Source organism: Ranitomeya variabilis, chromosome 4 (assembly GCF_051348905.1).
Source record: "Ranitomeya variabilis isolate aRanVar5 chromosome 4, aRanVar5.hap1, whole genome shotgun sequence".
NCBI classification, from domain to species: Eukaryota; Metazoa; Chordata; class Amphibia; order Anura; family Dendrobatidae; genus Ranitomeya; species Ranitomeya variabilis.
In genome coordinates, this window is record NC_135235.1 from 774,112,119 (window position 1) to 774,137,961 (window position 25,843).

The window sequence follows — 25,843 nt, forward strand, 5'->3', positions numbered from 1 at the left end:
CATATATAGGTGTCTCACTGACATATATATATGTATATATGCACATTCTATGTGTATATATCTATTCTATTTTAACCTGTCAGTGTGATTTTACTGTACACAGCACTGAATTACCGGCTTTTCAAAGGACACCGGTGCGTAAAAATCGGAGAGTAATACGGATGATGCGATTACAAAAAACGGATGATGCGATTAAAAATCACATTGCACTCGCATGACAATCGCATACGTTACATCCGTTTTTTCGGTCCAGATTACGTGCCGTTTTTTTTCTCGCAAGTGGAAAGGGGCCCTTAGGGCTCATTTCCACATGCAAGGCACACGTCCGTGTCTTGCATGTGGAAACCAAGCTGTGGCGCCGGCACTCCAGAGTGGAGCGTGCGGCCTCATAGGAACACATGGAGCTGCACCCTCCGCTCCAAAGTGCCGGCGCCAGAGCTTGGTTTCCACATGTGAGACACGGACGTGTGCCTCGCATGTGGAAATGAGCCCTTAGGCCGGGATCACACATGCGAGAAATACGTCCGAGTCCCGCATGGTAATCCCTGGCCCCGCCGCCTGCACTCCAGAGTGGAGCATGCGGCTCCACGTATTGCTATGCGGCCGCACGCTCCACTACTTAGTGCAGGCGGCGGGGCCAGGGATTACCATGCGAGACGCGGACGTATTTCTCGCATGTGTGATCCCGGCCTTAGTCGGTCTCTTCTGAATATAACCTGTGAAGACCGCCCTCCCTGGAAGGGGTAAATAAGCGAGATTTCGGCCTTTTAGCTCCCGGTGTGGAGGCGATAGCACAATCATATGCCGCCATATACTAGACGTCCGGTAACCGGTGATAATCCCCTCATGTGTGGGGTCTATTTGTCTCCAGAGAAATCACACGTTACATTCCACACAGAACATTGTGTAGAAAAGGCGGCGCGAGGTGATTGTGCCAGTAGTGAGGGCGAATAATGGCGGGAATGTCACTGACTGAGGAGAAGTCTCCATGTAGCGTCTTCACTGCGGATCACGTGACCCCTGACTCCTCCCCCTGTGACCTCATCACAGGTCCTGTGCGCACAGAGCAGCCATATCTGTGGAGTGCGGCTCTGCAGGTGGAGGTATGTGGAGATTCCCCAGTACTGAGCGCAGCCGGGGACATTAACCCCTTCTGCACGGAGGAGACTCTTTTGGGGTTGTTGTTGCCCCTTTATAAGAACCATAACGTTGTTGTTCTGTTTCCTGTAATAGATACATACGAGCCAACTATGGAGGACAGGAAGTGAGGGAGCGGAGTGTTCTCCTAGTACAGGGCCCCTTTCTTGGCCCCACACAGTGTAATGCCCCCATTATGCCCTGTAAGCAGGTTCTGCCCCACACCCAGCTGCCTCGGGCACTTTACCAGGAGCTGGTACCTCAGATTCTTCCCCGCACCCCTTTCCTTTGTTGGCGCCAAATCTGTTCTGTTCATAGTACCGCCATACCCCCCACACACAGTATAATGTTCCTACAGTACCGCCATACCCCCACACAGTATAATGTTCTCATAGTACCGCCATACCCCCACACACAGTATAATGTTCTCATAGTACCGCCATACCCCCACACACAGAATAATGTTCCTACAGTACCGCCATACCCCCACACACAGAATAATGTTCCTACAGTACCGCCATACCCCCACACACAGTATAATGTTCTCATAGTACCGCCATACCCCCACACACAGTATAATGTTCTCATAGTACCGCCATACCCCCACACACAGAATAATGTTCCTACAGTACCGCCATACCCCCACACAAAGTATAATGTTCTCATAGTACCGCCATACCCCCACACAAAGTATAATGTTCTCATAGTACCGCCATACCCCCACACACAGTATAATGTTCCTACAGTACCGCCATACCCCCACACACATTATAATGTTCTCATAGTACCACCATACCCCCACACACAGTGTAATGTTCTCATAGTACCGCCATACCCCCACACACAGTATAATGTTCTCATAGTACCGCCATACCCTCACACACAGTATAATGTTCTCATAGTACCGCCATAACCCCACACCGTATAATGTTCTCATAGTACCGCCATAACCCCACACACAGTATAATGTTCTCATAGTACCCCCACACACAGTATAATGTTCTCATAGTACCGCCATACCCCCACACACAGAATAATGTTCTCATAGTACCGCCACACTTCCACACACAGTATAATGTTCCTACAGTACCGCCATCCCACCACACACAGAACAACAGAAGTACGTGCCTCCCTTGGAAAAGAAGACTGTAGACAAAGACCATGGTGCCACGAAGGGTAGTCGGCCAACTATCAGAAATACAGAAGTGTGTAAAGATCAAAAATAAGACCAAGCTGGACAAGTACAAAGGCCTGACCCCAACTGAAGAGACTGCTAAACAAAGGCTCACAGCACTTGCTGCAAAACAAGGGAGATACATTAGAGAAGCTGAGGCCAAGACAATAAATGCGCTGTTCTCCAAAGAACCATCCAAAGTGTACTCCCAACTACAGAGGAACAGCACAAAGGCAGCAACTTCACCAATAGCAGAGACTGAACAATACTGGAGGAACATCTGGGAGAAGGAAAAAACACAACACCAGTTCAATGTAGCTGCAATATTTGAGAATGATACACAGCAACCACCTAGAGTAAGAACCAGTCACCATTACAGAAGAAGACATCAACAGCGGGTCAAGAACATGAAGAGCTGGACAGCACCTGGCTCAGACATGATCCTCACCTACTGGCTAAAGAAATTCACAGCGGTACATGAATGCATGGCAATGCAGATGAACCAACTGCTAGAAGTAGGCCACCACCCAGCTTGGCTAACACAAGGAAGAACAGTGCTGATCATGAAGGATCCTCACAAAGGAACAATTCCATCTAACTACCGCCCAATAACCTGCCTTACAACAACATGAAAACTTCTGTCAGGCATCATAGCCACCAAGCTACAGAACCATATGAACCAGTACATGAATGCAGCTCAGAAAGGCATTGGGACTGACACCAGAGGCTCTAAGCACCAGCTCCTAGTAGATAGAGCAGTCGCTCAAGACTCAAGATCCAGACAGACCAATCTCAGCGCAGCCTGGATTGACTACAGGAAAGCCTATGACTCAATGCCACACACATGGATCTGTGAATGCTTGGCTCTGTACAATGTCAACAGGAAATTAAGAACCTTCCTCAGAAACTCACTGGGGCTATGGAGAACAACACTGGAAGTCAACTCAAGACAATTAGCACAAGTAACCATCAAATGCGGCATATAATAAGGTGGTGCACTGTCCCCATTGCTGTTCTGCTTCGGTTTGAACCCCTCAGTCAGATAATTACAGAGTCTGGCTATGGATACAAGTTCAAGAGTGGAAGCACCATCAGCCTCCTCTTCTACATGGATGACATCAAGCTGTATGCGAAAAATAAGTGAGACATCAATTACTGATCCACCTGACAAGGATCTACAGTGAAGACATCAGGATGTCCTTCAGATTGGAGAAGTGTGGCCGGTTGGTAATAAAGAGAGGCAAAGTAGTCAAGACTGATGGATTGGAATTACCAGCAGGGCACATAGCAGATGTATAGACATGCTACAAGTACCTCGGCATTCCACAGTGATACGGTAACCATGATGAGGAGGCAAGAAAAGCAGCAACATCCTAATACCATCAAAGGGTAAGACAGGTCCTGAAGAGCCTGCTCAATGGGAAGAATAAAATCTGCGCCAGCAATATACGTATATGCCCTGACAGTTATCAGATACCCTGCTGGCATAGTGTGCTGGCCAAAAGAAGAGATGGAAGCTGCAGATGTGAAAACACGAAAGCTCCTCACAATGCATGGAGGTCTCCACCCTAAGTCTAACACCCAAAGATTGTATACCAACAGAAAGGAGGGTGGTCGAGGCTTGATAAGCATCCAAGCCACCATCACGCATGAAACATGGAGCATCCAAGAATACAACAGAAAAATGGCACCAAAAGATGAGATGCTGAGAGAAAGCCTAAGACAGCAACATCCACAGATCTGGGAGGAAGAACAGGAACATGAACCGCCATGACAAGACAAGCCGCTGCATGGGATGTACCATCAACAGATAATGGAGGTGGCTGACATGGAGAAATCCTACCAATGGCTGGAGAATGCTGGACTCAGACAGCACAGAGGCACTAATCATGGCGGCATAAGCGCAAGCACTAAGTACCAGATCCATAGAAGCAGGAATCTACTACAAAAGACCCAAGGTGCAGACTATGCAAAGAAACCTCAGAAACCGTCCAACACATAGTGGCAGGATGCCAAATACAAGCAGGAACAGCGTATACCAAACGCCACAACCAAGTAGCGGGAATTGTATACAGGAACTTCTGCACAGCATATGGGCTAATTCCCCCTAAGTCCAGGTGGGAGACCCCAGAAAAAGTGGTGGAGAATGTAAGGGCTAAAATTCTGTGGGACTTCAAGATCCAGACGGATGAGCAGGTGTTGGCTAACCAACCAGACATTGTGATAGTAGACAAGGATCAGAAGACAGCAATGATAATAGATGTGGCAGTGCCAAGTGACAGCAACATCAGAAAGAAGGAATATGAGAAGCTGGAGAAATACCAGGGCCTCAAAGGAGAACTGGAGAAGATGTGGAAGGTGAAGGCAACAGTGATTCCAGTGGTGATTGAAGCACTTGGAGCAGTGACCCCTAAGTTGGAAGAATGGCTACAACAGATCCCAGGAGCAACATCTGAGCTCTCTGTCCAGAAAAGCACAATGCTGGGAACAACTAAGATCCTGCGCAGAACCCTCAAACTTCCATGTCTCTGGTAGAGGACCCGAGAATGAGAAAGGACAACAAAGACCACCTCGATTGGGGGTGAAAAGAAAGTTTTTTCTATAGATGTCTGTGACACAGTGTATATATAGAAGAAAAGCCGGTAATTCAGCAGCCAGGGTAGTGTAAAATCACTACAGGAGCCGACAGTATAGAAGACATGGATTACATACAGTAAATACAAATAGAATAGCTAGATATATAGATGTCAGTGACAAATACAATTAGTACACTGTGTGCAGGTTACTGTACATGTATTTAATAAAAGATCATTGTTCTGTAAAAAATGGCATAGGCTCTGTGAGATCCCCGCTAGCACCGTGAGGAAGTCGCACGATGCAGATGCGAGTTCACCGGGAGAATTTCACTGCGGTGAATTTCAACTTGCCTCTACACTGTGCGACTTTCTCATGGTGCTAGCGGGGATTTCACCGAGGTCACCGCAGTTCAGCCCGGCTGGGAACGCAGCATCAGTGATGTCACCGCTAGTCACTGACTCTGCGTTCCCAGCAGCTCGTTCACCAGTGGTTCTCAGACTGGAAGGTCACATCTTGGCACCGTCCAGGTTAAAAACCATTTCTCCCCCAGACATGGATTACGGCATGGGACAGAACGACAGGCAGGTATGGTATATTGTTGTTTTTTAATTTTAGCTTTAGTACAGAAGATCGAGGGCTTTGGTGGAATTAGGTGAGGTCGTAAGTATGGTTTAATTGAGATTATTAAAGGAGTCTGTGTCATTTTTTCAATTCACTTTATTCTTGCTGTGTCTTTATTTCCATATAACTATAGGATTAGTAATGGATAGGTGTCTTAGGCCGGAGACACACTGGTGCGAGATACGGCCGAGTCTCGCTGGTTAAAAGCAAGCTGTGGCACCTGCACTCCAGAGCGGAGCGTGCAGCTCCATGTATTGCTATATGGCCGCACGCTCCGCTCCGGAGTGCAGGTGCCACAGCTTGCTTTTAACCAGCGAGACTCGCCCGTATCTCGCACCAGTGTGTCTCCGGCCTTACACTCCATTACTAAGCCGTGGGCTTGATGTCACCTGACAATACAAAGGTGACATCAACTGCACAAATTTGAACCCCACTTGCCACCGCTACAGGGCAAGAGGGAAGAGCCAGGCAAAGCACCAGAATTGGGGCATCTAATAGGTGTGCCTTTTCTAGGCAGCTATGGGCTACTATTTTTAGGCTGGAGGGTCAATATCCATGGCCCCTTACCAGCCTGAGAATACCAGCTGTCAGCTTTATAAAGGCTGGTTGTCACAAAATGGGGTGGACCCCACACCATTTTTTAAATTATTTATTTAAATAATTAAATATAGAGCATGGGGACCCCTTTATTCTTGATAACCAACCTTGCTTGCTGAAACTGACAGCTGAAGGTTGCAGCCCCCAGCTGTGAGTTTTGCCTGGCTGGTTATCAAAAATACAGGGGAACCCACGCAGTTTCTTTTATTATTTATTTACAGCGCAGTAGCGGCTGATGAATACACCCATCAGCCGCTCCGGCTCTCACTATTATTAGCGGCTGTAGGTGTCGGATGATGGGAGCTGCAGTCCCATCAGCTGACATCAGTGACCGGAGGTAAACTTTTTATGCTGTCATGCTGTCTTCTGACAGGGTGGGAACCGCGGCTCTCTGACCGGCGGGGATGCTTTTACCGTGGATCAAACAGCGTGGGAAACACCAGATTTTGTGCTGTGCATGTTCAGCTATGTTTGGCAATTTAATCGACGAATAAATCGGTGAATATTGCAAATTCGGCGATCGTGAGCCAAACAAAACATTGAAATATTCTCTAATCTCTAGCCATAATACTGTGTGAGGTGCTGTAGGGGCCGTCATACTGTGTGGGAGACCTCATACTGAGCTACATGGGCACACAGGAGAACAATTTCCTTGTGCTGCAGGAGATCATCACACATCCTTCACCCCATAGTCCAGTGCCCATATACCCATCATACATATCCTTCATCTCACAGTCCAGCACACAAATACCCATCACACATCCTCCATCCCATAGTCCAGTGCCCATATACCCATCACTCATCCTCCATCCCATAGTACCGTGCCCATATACCCATCACACATCCTCCATCCCATAGTCCCGTGCCCATATACCCATCATACATATCTTTCATCCCCTAGTCCAGCGCACATATATACCCATCATACATATCCTCCATTCCATAGTCCAGTGCCAATATACCCATCATACATCCTCCATCCCATAGTCCAGTGCCCATATACCCATCACACATCCTCCATCCCATAGTCCCGTGCCCATATACCCATCATACATATCTTTCATCCCCTAGTCCAGCGCACATATATACCCATCATAGATATCCTCTATTCCATAGTCCAGTGCCAATATACCCATCATACATATCCTCCATCCCATAGTCCCTTGCCCATATACCCATCACACATCCTCCATCCCATAGTCCCGTTCCCATATACCCATCATACATATCCTCCATCCCATAGTCCAGTGCCCATATACCCATCACACATCCTCCATCCCATAGTCCGGTGCCCATATACCCATCACACATCCTCCATCCCATAGTCCCGTGCCCATATACCCATCACACATCCTCCATCCCACAGTCTGGTGCCCATATGCCCATCACACATCCTCCATCCCACAGTCCGGTGCCCATATACCCATCACACATCCTCCATCCCATAGTCCCGTGCCCATATACCCATCACACATCCTCCATCCCATAGTCCCGTGCCCATATACCCATCATACATCCTCCATCCCATAGTCCCGAGCTGGGTGGCGCTGAGCAGGGAGTTCCTGGAGATGTGCTGTTATGTAACCTGGCAGTGCGGCTCTGTGTGCGGCCGCTGATGATGCGATTTTCTACACCAGTAACAATAGAGCGCAGCAGTAATAGAGGAGGGGGATTCATTTCTGTCATATGCTCTCTGCTCCTTTCTGGGGGGCAGACAATGGCTGGAGCTTATGTTCCCAGGGATGCGAGATTTCTCCCACCCGGTCAGTGTCTGCTGAGGTGTTGTGGAGTGGGAAAACTGTTGCTCATAGCAACCAATCACAGCTCAGCTTCTTTTACACTGCTCTGGTGAAATGAAAGATGCTTAGTGATTGGTTGCTATGTGGAATGGGCGTGGCTTGACACACACATACATACATACATACATACATATATACATACATACATACATACTGTCACGATATGGTATGAAATATCATAAGTTTAGTTCTCTTGTCAGCCCAGGATGTGGGCTAAGAAACCCCCCTTGTCTTTTACTTCAGAGTTGAGCTTGCCGTGCCAATGTATGTGAGAGGGGAGTTTTATTGAAGAAAGGAATTTACGACCGGCATTTCCTGCCGGGTAAGCTCTTGTCCAGCATCACTGGAATGGAAACTTCTAGAACACATGGAAGTTCTTTGTTCCATTTTTGTAAGATATTAGGCGAACGATTTAAAATACGAACACCAAAATATATCGTCATAATCACACTCGGAGGATCTACGCATCACTCTAACTACGGGCTTCTAACTCCATCTAAAAAAGAAGTAGTGATTGCTCTGTACATAATAGGACATATTTGATCTCATTAGAAAGCCCACGGTAATCTGAGATGAATGCTGGGTATGATATGATTCTGACATGTCCTGTAGCGAAGATACCAGCATTAGATATCTTTAGGGGACATTTAGTTACACTGAAGAAAGAGGCGGGCGATCTCAACACAGCCCTTTCTGTGAGATCACAGGCTGTAGGTTATAAAGTTGCTGGCAGGCTTCCAGGGGGGAGTTGTGAGTTTTTACCTGAAGCGACCAGACTGCGAGTGCAAATGCACTGGGATAGATGGAAAGCTCTCCTAGCCTGTTGCCTGCAATGCAATGATCTGAGAATATGTGAGTGTTACCTTTTCTTCCTTTAATCCCTTTATTTTCATAATTACCTTGTACATATTTGCAATTGTCTCATTTGTAACATCTTTGTAAAATATTTTGATAAACACTGCATAAACTTTATGGGTATATTATTTCATGCCAGTTATTTCTCCATGCTCTAAAAACGTACCCTGTCTCTTGAAGGGAAAGTACGCTACTGTTTTGGGGTTTGCTTCGGACCCGATTAATCGAGGCTGGTGGCAGTGATACCGTGTACTGTGCAGGCCTTTGGGTTTCACTGTAGCGACTGCGGCTTGATAATTATTGTTCCTGCCTGAGTGGGAGTAGTTATCGCGTCGCTGCAGCGTGCCCAATAGCCAGTACATAGCAGGCAGCCTGTCTGGCGACTAATTACCCTAGGTGCAGTACCTAATCTGACCTGACGGTAAGGGGGGCGCCAGAGAGCTGCAAGGTTCAAGTGGAACTGTAAGCGGGATACACAAATCCCTGCAGTTCATGGTATATTGAAGAGCAGTGGGATACCTAAAATAAGCCCCTGCTGTAAACAAGAGGTCAATAGCCTCGTGTGTGTTTTTTCATCACATTGTGGCAGTGGAGGGATAACTAGGATAAGCCCCCTGCACATGTGATAGCCGTCTGCTGGTCTAAAGTCACCCCAATCCGTGACATATTGTGGGCAGCGGCTAAGGGATCTTGACAGTCACGGTGTGAATCGTGACATATTGGCAAGGCGGTGGGATATTAGAGCATTAGTGATTTGGTTTGAGCAATCATTCCTCTCACTAAAAACTTGCAGAAAGTTCTTGCGAGAACTCTGCGCAAATAAGTTTGGAGAACGAACTCAGTGTTTATTAGTCTTGAGACAATTGTGTGTACTGGTGATTATCCCCTCCCTTTTTCTTCGTTTTTCTAACCTATCTTTTATTTGGCAACCATGGCAACGAAAGGAGAAGCCTGGTACAACCAGCAGAAGAAAGACACTCTTGCTGAGATATGCACGTATCATGGCCTGAACCCCCAGAGCATGACCAAGACTCAAATGGTCGCTGAACTGGTGCAATGGTAAGCCGCTCTAGACCACTCACAGAGCCCAGAGGCCGCAGATGCCAGCACCAGCGAACGTGGTGCTGCAGCAGAGGTCCAACCACTGAATACGGGCCCTACTGGCAACCAGGGGGGCGCAGACCTCCGCCTGCAGCTGGCTCTGCAACAATGCTCCGCAGATGACCTAGAGAGACGTCTGCAGCTGATCCAGCAATACCAGGAGCAAGCCGAGCGAGAGGCCCAGCGAGAGGCAGAGAGAGCCGAGCGAGAGGCCCAGCGAGCCGAGCGAGAGGCCCAGGCCCAGCGAGCCGAGCGCCAAGCCCAGCGAGAACATGAACTGGAGATGCTCCGGCAGGGGGGGACGCCTTCCACTGCCCAGAGCCGTGAGCCCAGCAGCGCTCAGACACCAAAGCCCCGGCCCGACCACTTTCCTGTTATGGAAAAGGATGGGGACTTGGACACTTTTCTGCGGGCCTTTGAGAAAGCCTGCAGGCAGTACCAGCTGCCTACACCAGAATGGGCACGATACCTGACACCAGGGCTGAGAGGCAAAGCTCTGGAGGCGTTTGCTGCCCTCCCTCAAGAACAAGATGGTGACTATGAGGCCATCAAGCAGGCTCTCATAGCTAAGTACCAGCTTACACCCGAGGTGTACTGTAAAAAGTTTCGGACCCTCCAACGTGGCCCACACGACAGTTACAGTGATGTGGTGCATGGACTGGGGACCCACTTTGACCAGTGGACCCAAGGACTGTCAGTGACCACCTTTGCACAGCTGTGAGACCTGATGATCAAAGACCAGTTCTTCCATCTTTGCCCAACTGAGGTGCGACAGTTCGTGATGGACAGAGAACCCAAAGACGTGACGAAAGCAGCGCAGATTGCCGATGCCTATGAGGCCAACCGTAGATCGGAAGTGCGGAAGCCAGTCACCTCCAGCTGGAGAGGGGGTAAGCCTGCATCCAACGCCAGTACCCCTGCCAGCCAACATACCAGAGGTCCTGTCCCCGCGGCCAACAGCACCAGACCTACCACCGAACTTCGCCAGTGTTACCACTGCAGGCAGACTGGACACCTCAGTCACCGATGTCCAGCCAAGCAGAAGAACCCCTCATCCCAGGCCCCAGGGCCTAATGCAGCAGTTCTTTTGGTGGGTGGTGTGGCTGGGAGGGGGTGTGATAACGTACAGCCTGTCATTGTGGGAGGTCGTGTTGCTACAGGCCTCAAGGACACCGGGGCTGAACGAACCCTCATCCGACCCGAACTGGCAGCCCCTGAAGAAATCATTCCGGGGAAAACCCTAACTGTCACTGGGATTGGGGGCATCAGCTGTCCCTTGCCAATGGCCCGGGTTTTTATTAATTGGGGTGCCGGGAGCGGGGTGAAGGAAGTGGGGCTGTCTGATAATTTGCCCACTGATGTTTTGTTGGGGACTGATTTGGGGAGGTTGGTTGCCTACTTCGTGGATGACCCTCCTCCCCAATCTACTAATGAGGGTAAAGTTAACCCTGGTGATGATGATGATGATGATGATGGGAAATCGCATGTGTTACCTGACCATGCTTTATCTTGTAATGTTGCATCTGATAACCATTTTTTCCCTAGGATTGATAGTGGAAATGTTGTACCTGTGCCAACTGTATCTGATAATGATGTTTCTGTGAAAGTTGATGTGTCCATAGGTACAGGAGTGCTCAGCCACGTCGCTCTGCGGAGTGAGACGGCTGAGGAACCCCTAGCAGGGGCAAGTGTCGGTGCTACAAGAAATGGGGAGATACATGGGAACCGTGAGGAATGTGATGCCATGCAATTGACCAGTGCCACCGAGGAAGGTAACTGGCCCATAAGTAGCAATGCTCCTGAGGTAATGGGGGTGGATGGGGAGGTAGAGCCCATAGCAGCATCGGCTGATGGGTCTGTGGAAACCCCCGGGGAGACAGCCTACGTAGCTGCTGTCACCCGCAGTCAGAGTGCCCGGAACGCAGATAACTGTCTGCCTCCCGGACCCTCCTCAGTCATCAGTGTGACTGAACCAGAGGTGGACCCAGAGCAGGTCCCAGAGGGCTCCCGTGGGGAAGGGACCCTGACGTCGCTTCTGGCTTCCCCTAGCCAGGAGTTTCAGGCCGCTCTGCACACAGATGCGAGCCTAGAGAGTTTGAGACAACTCGCCGGGACGTCATTCTCCGAGACTGATAAGGAGAAGGTGTTCTGGGAAGGAGGAAGGTTGTACCGGGAGACAGTACCCGGAGAATCACAAAAGGAGTGGTTGAGGGAAAGACAGCTGGTCGTCCCGCAGCAATTCCGGGGTGAGTTGTTGCGGATTGCCCATGAGATCCCGCTAGCTGGACACTTGGGGATCAGCAAAACTAAGGCCCGGCTGTCTCAACACTTCTATTGGCCTAAGATGGGGACAGATGTGTCAAACTACTGCCGCTCCTGTGTCACCTGTCAAAGAGTGGGGAAGGCGGGGCCTGCTCTTAAGGCTCCCCTGATCCCTTTGCCAGTGATAGAGGAGCCTTTCCAGAGGATTGCGGTGGACATTGTGGGCCCGCTGGCCGTCTCCAGCAGCTCTGGAAAGCGATTTATTCTTACTGTGGTAGACTACGCTACCCGGTACCCAGAGGCAGTAGCTCTGTCGTCAACTAGGGCAGATAAGGTGGCGGATGCCCTGTTGGCCATCTTTTCACGTGTAGGATTTCCCAGGGAAATGCTTACTGATCGAGGGACCCAATTTATGTCTCACCTAATGGAGGCTCTCTGTAAGAAAATGCAGGTGAAGCACCTGGTATCGAGTGCGTATCACCCACAGACCAATGGCTTGTGTGAACGCTTCAATGGTACCCTCAAACAGATGCTACGTATGCTGGTTGAGACACAAGGGCGTGACTGGGAGCGGTACCTCCCACACCTGCTATTTGCTTACCGAGAGGTTCCGCAGGCCTCGACGGGGTTCTCCCCCTTCGAGCTCCTGTACGGCAGGCGAGTCCGGGGACCCCTTGGGTTGGTAAGAGAATCCTGGGAAGAGGAGCCGAACCCTTCTGAAGTGTCCATAGTGGAGTATGTCCTGCGCTTCCGTGACAAGATGCAGACCTTGACGCAGTTGGTGCATGACAACATGACGCAGGCTCAGGCTGATCAGAAGCACTGGTACGACCAGAACGCCCGGGAGCGGACCTACCACGTGGGTCAAAAGGTGTGGGTGCTGGTTCCTGTACCAACGGATAAGCTTCAGGCAGCCTGGGAGGGCCCGTACGTCGTCCACCAACAGCTCAACCCGGTCACCTACGTGGTCACGCTTGACCACACTCGGGGTAGGCGAAAGGCCTTTCACGTCAACATGATGAAGGCTCATCACGAACGTGAACCTTTCGTCCTACCGGTCTGCAGCGCACCCGAAGACGGGGAGGAAGACACCCTCCTGGACATGCTGGCCCAAGCCAAGGCCCGTGGGTCCATTGAGGACGTGGAGGTAAGCGCCTCGCTAGATGAACCACAGCGGTTGCAGTTGCAAACCACACTGGAACCCTTCCGGGTCGTGTTCTCCAACCGGCCTGGAAGGACTGAGTTAGCCATCCACGAGGTGGACACCGGGAATCACGCCCCACTACGGCGAACACCCTATCGAATCTCTGACCAGGTGCAGCAGATTATGCGCCAGGAGATCGATGAGATGTTGCAGCTGGGGGTGATTCGACAGTCAAAGAGCGCGTGGGCCTCACCTGTAGTTCTTGTGCCAAAGAAGGACCGGACCACCCGGTTCTGCGTGGACTACAGGGGGCTCAACGCCATTACAGCCTCTGACGCGCACCCAATGCCGCGCATCGAGGAGCTGCTTGAGAAGTTAGCTGGCGCAAAATACCTGACAATAATGGATCTGAGTCGCGGATACTGGCAGATTCCCCTGAGCCCCGAGGCGCAGGAGAAGTCCGCCTTTATCACACCCTTTGGACTGTACGAGTCCACGGTCATGCCCTTCGGCATGAAGAATGCCCCTGCCACTTTCCAGCGGATGGTCAATCTCCTGCTTCAGGGACTGGAGAAGTACGCTGTGGCGTACTTAGATGACATTGCCATCTTCAGTCCCTCCTGGGATGAACACCTGCAGCATCTCGAGGAGGTGCTTGGGCGAATTCACCGAGCAGGACTGACTATCAAGCCGGGAAAGTGCCAGATGGGCATGAGGGAGGTTCACTACCTGGGGCACCGGGTAGGTGGAAACACCCTAAAGCCAGAGCCTGACAAAGTGGGCGTGATCGTGAACTGGCCCACTCCCAGGAACAAGAAACAGGTGATGTCCTTCCTGGGCACTGCAGGGTACTATAGGCGCTTCGTGCAGCACTATAGTAGCCTGGCAAAACCTTTGACGGACCTCACCAGGAAGAAGCTACCCCACATCGTCAACTGGACAGATGGCTGTGAGGGGGCCTTCCAGGCGTTGAAGACAGCACTGTGCAACGCCCCTGTGTTGAAAGCAGTCGACAGCAGTCGACCGTTCTTGGTACAGACCGACGCCAGCGAGTTTGGCCTTGGTGCTGTGCTCAGCCTGGCAGCCAGGTTGACTCGGAGGACCAAGAGCACCCCGTGTTGTACCTGAGCCGGAAACTTTTGCCGAGGGAAGTGGCCTACTCCACCATTGAGAAGGAGTGTCTGGCCATAGTCTGGGCCCTGCATCGCTTGCAGCCCTACTTGTACGGTCGCACCTTCACGGTGGTGACCGACCACAACCCTCTGCGCTGGCTAAGCACCATGTGTGGAACCAATGGCAGGTTGCTACGCTGGAGCCTTGCCCTTCAGCAATTTGACTTCACCATTAAACACAAAGCGGGCAAGGAGCATGGGAATGCAGATGGACTCTCCCGCCAGGGTGAACCCACGGAGGTGCGCATGGAGGCATACCGAGAGGTTCTGCCGCCGTAGCGCACGCCAAAAGGGGGAGGTGTCACGATATGGTATGAAATATCATCAGTTTAGTTTCTCTGGTCAGCCCAGGATGTGGGCTAAGAAACCCCCCTTGTCTTTTACTTCAGAGTTGAGCTTGCCGTGCCAATGTATGTGAGAGGGGAGTTTTATTGAAGAAAGGAATTTACGACCGGCATTTCCTGCCGGGTAAGCTCTTGTCCAGCATCACTGGAATGGAAACTTCTAGAACACATGGAAGTTCTTTGTTCCATTTTTGTAAGATATTAGGCGAACGATTTAAAATACGAACACCAAAATATATCGTCATAATCACACTCGGAGGATCTACGCATCACTCTAACTACGGGCTTCTAACTCCATCTAAAAAAGAAGTAGTGATTGCTCTGTACATAATAGGACATATTTGATCTCATTAGAAAGCCCACGGTAATCTGAGATGAATGCTGGGTATGATATGATTCTGACATGTCCTGTAGCGAAGATACCAGCATTAGCTATCTTTAGGGGACATTTAGTTACACTGAAGAAAGAGGCGGGCGATCTCAACACAGCCCTTTCTGTGAGATCACAGGCTGTAGGTTATAAAGTTGCTGGCAGGCTTCCAGGGGGGAGTTGTGAGTTTTTACCTGAAGCGACCAGACTGCGAGTGCAAATGCACTGGGATAGATGGAAAGCTCTCCTAGCCTGTTGCCTGCAATGCAATGATCTGAGAATATGTGAGTGTTACCTTTTCTTCATTTAATCCTTTTATTTTTATAATTACCTGGTACATATTTGCAATTGTCTCATTTGTAACATCTTTGTAAAATATTTTGATAAACACTGCATAAACTTTATGGGTATATTATTTCATGCCAGTTATTTCTCCATGCTCTAAAAACGTACCCTGTCTCTTGAAGGGAAAGTATGCTACTGTTTTGGGGTTTGCTTCGGACCCGTTTAATCGAGGCTGGTGGCAGTGATACCGTGTACTGTGCAGGCCTTTGGGTTTCACTGTAGCGACTGCGGCTTGATAATTATTGTTCCTGCCTGAGTGGGAGTAGTTATCGCGTCGCTGCAGCATGCCCAATAGCCAGTACATAGCAGGCAGCCTGTCTGGCGACTAATTACCCTAGGTGCAGTACCTAATCTGACCTGACGGTAAGGGGGGCGCCAGAGAGCTGCAAGGTTCAAGTGGAACTGTAAGCGGGATACACAAATCCCTGCAGTTCATGGTATATTGAAGAGCAGTGGGATACCTAAAATAAGCCCCTGCTGTAAACAAGAGGTCAATAGCCTAGTGTGTGTTTTTTCATCACATTGTGGCAGTGGAGGGATAACTAGGATAAGCCCCCTGCACATGTGATAGCCGTCTGCTGGTCTAAAGTCACCCCAATCCGTGACATATTGTGGGCAGCGGCTAAGGGATCTTGACAGTCACGGTGTGAATCGTGACACATACCTTCCCATTTAAAGATTTTTCTGTATTTTCATGACTATGAAAATTGTACATTCACACTGGAGGCCTCAAAACTATGAATTAACACATGTGGAATTATATACTTAACAAATAAGTGTGAAATAACTGAAATTATGTCTTATATTCTAGGTTCTTCAAAGTAGCACCTTTTGCTTTGATGACTGCTTTGCACACTCTTGGCATTCTCTTGATGAGCTTCAAGAGGTAGTCACCGGGAATGGTCTTCCAACAATCTTGAAGGAGTTCCCAGAGATGCTTAGCACTTGTTGGCCCTTTTGCCTTCACTCTGTGGTCCAGCTCACCCCAAACCATCTCGATTGGGTTCAGGTCTGGTGACTGTGGAGGCCAGGTCATCTGGCGTAGCACCCCATCACTCTCCTTCTTGGTCAAATAGCCCTTACACAGCCTGTAGGTGTGTTTGGGGTCATTGTCCTGTTGAAAAATAAATGATGGTCCAACTAAACGCAAACCGGGTGGAATAGCATGCCACTGCAAGATGCTGTGGTAGCCATGCTGGTTCAGTATGCCTTCAATTTTAAATAAATCCTCAACAGTGTCACCAGGAAAGTACCCCCACACCTCCTCCTCCATGCTTCACAGTGGGAACCAGGCATGTAGAGTCCATCCGTTCACCTTTTCTGTGTCGCACAAAGACACGGTGGTTCTTACCAAAGATCTCAAATGTGGACTCATCAGACCAAAGCACAGATTTCCACTGGTCTAATGTCCATTCCTTGTGTTCTTTAGCCCAAACAAGTCTCTTCTGCTTGTTGCCTGTCCTTAGCAGTGGTTTCCTAGCAGCTATTTTACCATGAAGGCCTGCTGTACAAAGTCTCCTCTTAACAGTTGTAGAGATGTGTCTGCTGCTAGAACTGTGTGGCATTGACCTGGTCTCTAATCTGAGCTGCTGTTAACCTGTGATTTCTGAGGCTGGTGACTCGGATAAACTTATCCTCAGAAGCAGAGGTGACTCTTGGTCTTCCTTTCCTGGGGCGGTCCTCATGTGAGCCAGTTTCTTTGTAGCGCTTGATGGTTTTTGCCACTGCACTTGGGGACACTTTCAAAGTTTTCCCAATTTTTCGGACTGACTGACCTTCATTTCTTAAAGTAATGATGGCCACTCGTTTTTCTTTACTTAGCTGCTTTTTTCTTGCCATAATACAAATTCTAACAGTCTATTCAGTAGGACTGTCAGCTGTGTATCCACCAGACTTCTGCACAACACAACTGATGGACCCAACCCCATTTATAAGGCAAGAAATCCCACTTATTAAACCTGACAGGGCACACCTGTGAAGTGAAAACCATTCCCGGTGACTACCTCTTGGAGCTCATCAAGAGAATGCCAAGAGTGTGCAAAGCAGTCATCAAAGCAAAAGGTGGCTACTTTGAAGAACCTAGAATATAAGACATATTTTCAGTTTTTTCACACTTTTTTGTTAAGTATATAATTCCACATGTGTTAATTCATAGTTTTGATGCCTTCAGTGTGAATGTACAATTTTCATAGTCCTGAAAATACAGAAAAATCTTTAAATGAGGTGTGTCCAAACTTTTGCTTTCAAAATATTTTATTAGATTTTCATCAATAACGGGGGAGGGGAGAGCTGGGAGGGGAAGGAGGGGAGGGGGAGGGGGAGGAGGGAAACTTTTGGTCTGTACTGTACATGCATACACTCAGCTTTATGTATATAGATTTTTTCTCTTTACGTTGGAGGGCCCAATTCCAGCTGTTGCTGTCGGACCTGTGATTTCTATCTCCTCCACTGTGTACAGGATAATAGAGTATAATAAAGTAGTTATGGACGAGACTTAACTAACATTGTGCAGTGACTCAGCTTTCCATATAGTGATGGATATTTCTTGTTCTTAAAACTATGATAGGCGTATCGTAATAACTAGGCCGCCCCATACTATCCAGTACTTGGGGGCGGGGGGCGTTCAGCCAAACTCTGTCACCTTCTTAAGGCCCGGTCTCACATAGCGAGATCGCTGCTGAGTCACAAGTTTTGTGACGCAACAGCGACCTCAGTAGCAATCTCGCTATGTGTGACACGTACCAGCGACCAGGCCCCTGCTGTGAGATCGCTGGTCGTGTCGGAATGGCCTGGACCTTTTTTTGGTCGTTGAGGTCCCGCTGACATCGCTGAATCGGTGTGTGTGACACGGATTCAGCGATGTCTTCACTGGTAACCAGGGTAAACATCGGGTTACTAAGCGCAGGGCCGTGCTTAGTAACCCGATGTTTACCCTGGTTACCAGCGTAAAAGTAAAAAAAAAACAACACTACATACTTACCTTCCGCTGTCTGTCCCCCGGCGTTCTGCTTCTCTGCACTGTGAGCGCCGGCCAGCTGGAAAACACAGCACAGCGGTGATGTCACCGCTGTGCTTTCCGGCCGATGTGTTTACACAGTGCAGAGAAGCAGAACGCCGGGGGACAGACAGCGGAAGGTAAGTATGTAGTGTTTGGTTTTTTTTTTACTTTTACGCTGGTAACCAGGGTAAACATCGGGTTACTAAGCGCGGCCCTCCGCTTAGTAACCCGATGTTTACCCTGGTTACCCGGGAACCTCGGCATTGTTGGTCGCTGGACAGCGGTCTGTGTGACAGCTCCCCAGCGACCACACAGCGACTAAACAGCGACGCTGCAGCGATCAGCATCGTTGTCTGTATCGCTGCAGCGTCGCTGTGTGTGACGGGGCCTTTAGATGCCATGTTTGCTTTTCACAGCAGCAAGTGGTTAAACTGCCGGGTTTTTGTTGAAGCCTCATCTGTGCCGTCCCTGCGGTGCACATCTATGTTCTGGGGCACAAAAGACTTAAGGCCCCGTCACACACAGCGACGCTGCAGCGATACAGACAACGATGCTGATCGCTGCAGCGTCGCTGTTTAGTCGCTGTGTGGTTGCTGGGGAGCTGTCACACAGACCGCTCTCCAGCGACCAACGATGCCGAGGTCCCTGGGTAACCAGGGTAAACATCGGGTTACTAAGCGCAGGGCCGCGCTTAGTAACCCGATGTTTACCCTGGTTACCAGCGTAAAAGTAAAAAAAAACAAACACTACATACTTACCTTCCGCTGTCTGTCCCCCGGCGTTCTGCTTCTCTGCACTGTGTAAGCACAGCGGCCGGAAAGCAGAGCGGGGACGTCACCGCTGTGCTGTGTTTTCCGGCTGGCCGGCGCTCACAGTGCAGAGAAGCAGAACGCCGGGGGACAGACAGCGGAAGGTAAGTATGTAGTGTTTGTTTTTTTTTACTTTTACGCTGGTAACCAGGGTAAACATCGGGTTACTAAGCGCGGCCCTGCGCTTAGTAACCCGATGTTTACCCTGGTTACCAGTGAAGACATCGCTGAATCCGTGTCACACACACCGATTCAGCGATGTCTGCGGGACCTCAACGATCAAAAAAAGGTCCAGGCCATTCCGACATGACCAGCGATCTCACAGCAGGGGCCTGGTCGCTGGTACGTGTCACACATAGCGAGATCGCTACTGAGGTCGCTGTTGCGTCACAAAACTTGTGACTCAGCAGCGATCTCGCTATGTGAGACGGGGCCTTTAATTTAAAAAAACAATAGTTTGTGTGAAAAAATAAAAAATGTCTTCTCCCTTTTCCATGTTTTTTTTTCTTCTTACAAGAATTGTTGGAGCCAATTTTCTTTAGAAACATTTCAATATCTGTTTTTTTTTCTGGTGTTTTTCCTGTAATATCGGAAAGCCTAAGGCCAGAAATAAACCCCATAAATCACTGTACATGGAGACTTTGGGATCAGATCATTTCTGTCCGCGTTGATTGTGGAAACAAAAAAGCTTTTATTAAAGCCTCAAACTTCTGTGTGTGAATCAGAGCTGAGATCTAACGTGATAGAAGATTCCAGTGCGGGGAAGACGGGAAACCTTCATATAGAGGCCGGTGGTGATGGAGTCAGTGACCGATTCTGGCCAAGTATGTTTCTAGAGCCGTAGTAGAAGATGAAGATGTCGTCCTCATCATGAAGTAGTTATTTCTCATGTCATGTAATGAATATCTCCTGCAGTATTGCTAATGCCGATTCCAGGGTCGGTAAATAAGACGAGAATTAGCGTTATGGAAGAGGAGTCTATGAGGAACGTATTCAGCTGCCGACTCCGAGGAAGAAACTGCTTGTTGTCTGTGGCCTAAATATATAGGATTTATTAGTAGATGTAAAGAAGGAAACTAAATACTGTAAAATAATAAATCTCCTCATATGTTTCCCTTATTTTCTCCAGTAATTGTATTATTACACAGGATTCTTATGATGTTACATCGGCTCATCTTCTCATTCAGGTCTCTACAATATCGGATCCTCTCAGTGAAGATCTTCTACAAAAGAAAATTTTCCTGATTTACCCATCAAAGATGGATATGGACAGAGACAAGATGGCGGAGAGGATATTACACCTCACCCTAGAGATCCTCTTCCGGCTTACTGGAGAGGTGAGAGATTCTGATGACGTCACATTACATCGTTCTTATCTATGGGAATAACAGATGGACAGAACTGGAGAGGTGAGGACTCTGGAAATGTCTGTAGTGAGATTTATTAATGTGTCTCTCCATTACCAGGATTACACAGTGGTGAAGAAGACCTCTAGTGATCGCTGTCAGGACCCTGTGTCTGAGGGATGGGGAAGACCCCTGAGCCCAATCATGGGGCCTCCACCTCACCCCCTGATCCATGAGGACATCAATGACCAGAAGATCCTAGAACTCATCTACAAGATGATTGAGCTGCTGACTGGAGAGGTGACACTGCTGGGAATGCTGGGACATTATACAGTAACACTATGAAGGGATCGGGGGGGATGACGGTATCATTGTATATGTCAGGTTCCTATAAGGTGTCAAGATGTCGCTGTCTATTTTTCCATGGAGGAGTGGGCATATTTAGAAGGACACAAAGATCTGTACAAGAACGTCATAATGGAGGCTCCCCAGCCCCTCACATCTCCAGGTAATAGACAGGACTAAATACACACAGCCTATAATTATCTGTATGTAAAGAATGAATTTAGTCCCTGTATGTATTTCCTCCAGATCTATCCAGTAAGAGGACAACACCAGAGAGATGTCCCCGTCCTCTTCTTCCACAGGACTGCAAGCAAGAAGATCCCAATGCTCCTCAGGATCATCAGGTAGATGGAGAGAAGGTGTCAGGAGATCTCCCCTATGATGTGTAGACGCCGGTGAAGGTCTTGTGCTCAGTCTTGTTTTATCCACCAGTATTATATGTTTTATACTTGTGTAATGAGAACGGTGGAGATGGCAGGATTAGAGCTGATCATAGATGTGACTTCTCCATCTGTCGGTGACTTTTACAGTATTTGTTTCAGGGTGAAGAGCTGACCCATATTAATACTACAGAGACATATGTGAGGGGTGATGAGCGGTGTAAAGAGGAGATTCCTACATATTACTACCCAGGTGAGTAGAAAGGAAATAAATAACACGGCACTCTGGAATAATGCTGCTGGTGGTGCTCAAGTCTGGTATCCATCCCATACAATAAAGCAAAAAAATTACTTGGCACTCACTATTTGAAAAAAAATAGATTCCTTCTTTCTCTCGTCACCTTCCATGACAGCCACTTTGGAGGTTGTCTTCCCCGCCCTAATAGGGGACAGGAACACAAAGAGGTTAAATACCCCTCCCCTTCCTGCACCGCCAGTGTGAACAGGTCCCTACCTGTTTCTTCATACTACATATCCATACCTGCACCTCCTGTGTGAACAGGTCCCTACCTGTTCCTTCATACACCACACCAACCTGCCCTGTGTCTCTGCCATTCCTGCCAGCCCTGTGTCTCTGCCGTTCCTGCCAGCCCTGTGTCTCTGCCGTTCCTGCCAGTCCTGTGTCTTTGTCGTTCCTGCCAGTCCTGTGTCTCTGCCAGCTCTGTGTCTCAGCCGTGCCAGCCTACTCATCTGACTCGCATCCGTACTCATCTGCTAGTCCTACCTGATGCCCACACTAATCATTGTGTTCCTGATTCCCAAGTGGGATAAGCAGCCACAGCCAGACACCACCCTGGAGTAGCACCTGCCAGCTGCCTGCCGCACAAGCCTGACCTCACCATCAGAGGCTCTAATGAAGACCAAGGCAGCTGTCATAGTTACGCCCCTTCCAGGGTAGTCTGATTTGTGGCACAGTGGGGCCACAACCCCCCCCGAGCTCACGCCCATCAGTCAGGGCGTGAGCGTGACAATAACATTGATTGGTTTCTTTTTATTCGATATATGGGAGGCAGAATGAACAAACAATTGAACACCACACACTACTGGTTCATCCAACAAGGTTTCTATTAGACTGTGAACAGTCATTGTCTTAGTAAATAAAGTTGTTGTACATAGCTTGCCATTTTTATGGACAGTTTAAGTAGAAATGTTCAATAATATAAAACTCAAGGATATTTTGTTAAAAAAAAATGTTTTTTATCTTAGCAGATGACTGTACCAGGAGATCAGAGGGACAGTTGACATCTTCAATTTTTAAATCTGATGATCTTGAAATCCTACAAGATACAACTGAAGTGATTGATGTTTTTCCAGATATATCATCATCAATTCACACCAAAGATCTGTCATCTGATCCTATGAAACAGGTCTCATCTACTGATTCATTACTGACTACTAAGGAAAATCAAAGTCACAAAAGAAGCATTAGAAAACAAACTGCTCCTAAAGCAAAGAAGTCATTTTCATGTTCAGAATGTGGGAAATGTTTTAACCATAAATGTCGTCTTGTTAGTCACCAGAGAACCCATACAGGGGAGAAGCCTTTTTCCTGTTCAGAATGTGGGAAATGTTTTAAGCATAAATCGCATCTTGTTAGTCACCAGAGAACCCACACGGGGGAGAAACCTTTTTTCTGTTCAGAATGTGGGAAATGTTTTAACCAGAAAAGGAATCTTGTTAGTCACCAGAGAACTCACACAGGGAAGAAGCCTTTTTCATGTTCAGAATGTGGTAAATGTTTTAACCGGAAAAGTCATCTTGTTAGTCACCAGAGAACCCACACAGGGGAGAAGCCTTTTTCCTGTTCAGAATGTGGGAAATGTTTTAACCATAAATGTCGTCTTGTTAGTCACCAAAGAACCCACACAGGGGAAAATCCTTTTTCCTGTTCAGAATGTGGGAAATGTTTTACCCAGAAAACAGATTTGGTTACTCACCAATTAACCCACACAGGGAAGAAGCCTTTTTCATGTTCAGAATGCGGGAAAAGTTTTAACCAGAAAGGGAATCTTGTTAGTCACCAGAGAACCCACACAGGGGAGAAGCCTTTTTCCTGTTCATATTGTGGGAAAAGTTTTAACCAGAAAGGGTATCTTGTTAGTCACCACAGAACCCACACAGGGGAGAAGCCTTTTTTGTGTTCAGAATGTGGGAAATGTTTTAACCAGAAAGCAGATTTGGTTACTCACCAGAAAACCCACACAGGGGAGAAACCTTTTACCTGTTCAGAATGTGGGAAATCTTTTATCAAAAAATCAGATTTGGTTAGACACCATAGAAATCACACAGGGGAGAAGCCTTTTTCCTGTTCAGAATGTGGGAAATGTTTTAAATGGAAAGTGCTTCTTGTTAGACATCAGAGCAGTCACATAGAGAAGAAGCCTTTTTCATTTTCTTAATGTGGGAAATATTTTACTTGGAAATCAACTGTTAATAAACAGAGACGTCACATAGGGGAGAAGCCTTTTTTATGTTCATAATGTTGGAATAGTTTGAACCAAAATTGAATCTTCTTAAATGGGTTACCCTCTTGTTATTCCTCATGTTTGCTGACAAAAGGATAAAACTAAACTTTGTTAATTCCAAATGTAAAACTATACCCATAATTTACCCCCTGAAGGTTAGTCAGTAGGTGACTAATAGAAAAAACATGTATCCCACAGTTCAGTATATAGGGTGAGGTGACGTATACACACTCACTCTCCAAGCCTCTCATTTCTACGGGTTTCATCATCCTCACCAAAGGCGACTCATCAGGAGACTATTTAATATTGACCTATATTCAAGCGAGACTAGACAAAAAATAGTCATGTATCATGTTATCCGAAACAGTCAGAAAACCAGCCACATGTTGGCAGATCCCAGACCTCAAACTATATACTTTGTAAGTTTAGACGCCACTCCAGTGTCAGGAATAGATAGTATGTGACAATACAGTATAATTCTTGTGTTTTCCTCCTATAGGGACTGCCCTAGTTTGGTATTGTAACAGCTGTTAATTAGTAGTGCAGACAAATTGTCCTGGACTAAACTCCGTTTTCAGACCCCCAATATGTACCACTCAGGGGAAACTTACCTGCTCCAAAGATCAATAGCAGCTTCTAACTAATGGCCATGCTGCGGTCGGTCAAGGAATGAGTGCAATATCATTATAAAGGCTAGGGATGTGAGCAATCATAAGATGTGAGAAGGACAGGACAGCAGTATCAGGCAGGGAGATATGAGTGACACTCACCGATGCTATCTCCTGGGAAAATAGGACCTGGAGATAGCCACAGACTCCCAGAAATGCAGGGCAAGCAAGACTGGAGAGAGACTGCTTCAGTCCTGTCAGGACCTGAATAACCTGACTGGTGGTGGGCGTGGCCTAAGTTCCAGGGAGCTAGAAGCTGAAGGAAAACTCCTAGAAAGGTAACTACAGAACAGAGCTAGATAGCGTAACGGTACCAAGGGACAAGACAAAAAGGATAGTAGGGGCCAAGCAGAGGTCAATACCGAACGGACAGAGAAAGTACAGAGAGGGAATCCAATAAACAGTATCCAGAGAACAGACCGAATCAAAGAGCCAAGAGATCAAGCAAACCAGCACAAAACACACTCAGGGGTCAATACACTTAGTCAAGGGCGGAAGTATCACTGACAAAGGAAACTCCCAGATGGAGGCTATAAAAAGTCCACCCAGGATCAGTGTGAGGCTGCAGGAGTTAACCCTAAAGGAACTGAAACAGAAAAACCATGACAAGCAGCTATTTTACATCATGGCTCCACTACGAGGGACACGGATCTATCATTCTATAGGAAAACAACCTAGGGGTTTTCAGCCTCGGTTGCAAGAATACAGATCTGCTCTATTGACCATCACTGAACCATGGATACATTTGGAAAAGCCAGGTTGTGATCCTCAGATCAACTGGCCTTGTACCTTGTATGGACTCAATGGACTGTCATCTTCTTACACTTGTTACCTCTTGTCTGTGTGCATGCCACAGGTGGAGTAACCAACCCTGGAATATGAAGCCAACTTGTGATGCTCGGATCAACTGGCTTTGTATGGACTGTTATCTTCCTACTCTTGTTTTTACCTCCCCTATTTGTACCTTTTACAGGTGGAGTACCCGACCCTGGAATATGAAACCAGGTTGTGATCCTCAGATCGACTGGCCTTGTATGGACTGGCATCTTCCTACGCTTGTCGTTACCTCCTCTGTGTGTGTACCACAGGAGCAGGAGTTTGGCGAGATGATCCCTGGTTTAAGCCTTTTCGGCTAGCGGGTGGCGCTCATAACAATCCAGCAGTGAAAACCATAGACTTCTGCTGGAGACCTCTGGTTGTCATGCCAACCCATCGGTGACCTGAGATCATGTGATGGGGTCACTGATGAGCGGGATTTCCGGCGAAATTGCTAT

General features: G+C 48.1%; 1 protein-coding gene across 2 annotated transcripts; it reads left to right on the forward strand.

The window, feature by feature from the left end:
* The first annotated feature begins 858 nt into the window (after positions 1–858).
* LOC143766965 (uncharacterized) lies at positions 859–24,190 on the forward strand. Of its 2 annotated transcripts, none has more exons than XM_077254988.1 (7): positions 859–1,103; positions 20,493–20,642; positions 20,772–20,951; positions 21,036–21,159; positions 21,243–21,340; positions 21,539–21,629; positions 22,643–24,190. In XM_077254988.1, the coding sequence occupies exons 1-7, from the start codon at positions 954–956 to the stop codon at positions 23,833–23,835; spliced, it is 1,986 nt and encodes a 661-aa protein (XP_077111103.1). In that variant the 5' UTR covers positions 859–953; the 3' UTR covers positions 23,836–24,190. The 2 variants fall into 2 exon arrangements, with proteins under 2 accessions (XP_077111103.1, XP_077111105.1); XM_077254990.1 differs by having other exon boundaries at positions 22,646–24,190.
* The last annotated feature ends 1,653 nt before the right edge of the window (positions 24,191–25,843 follow it).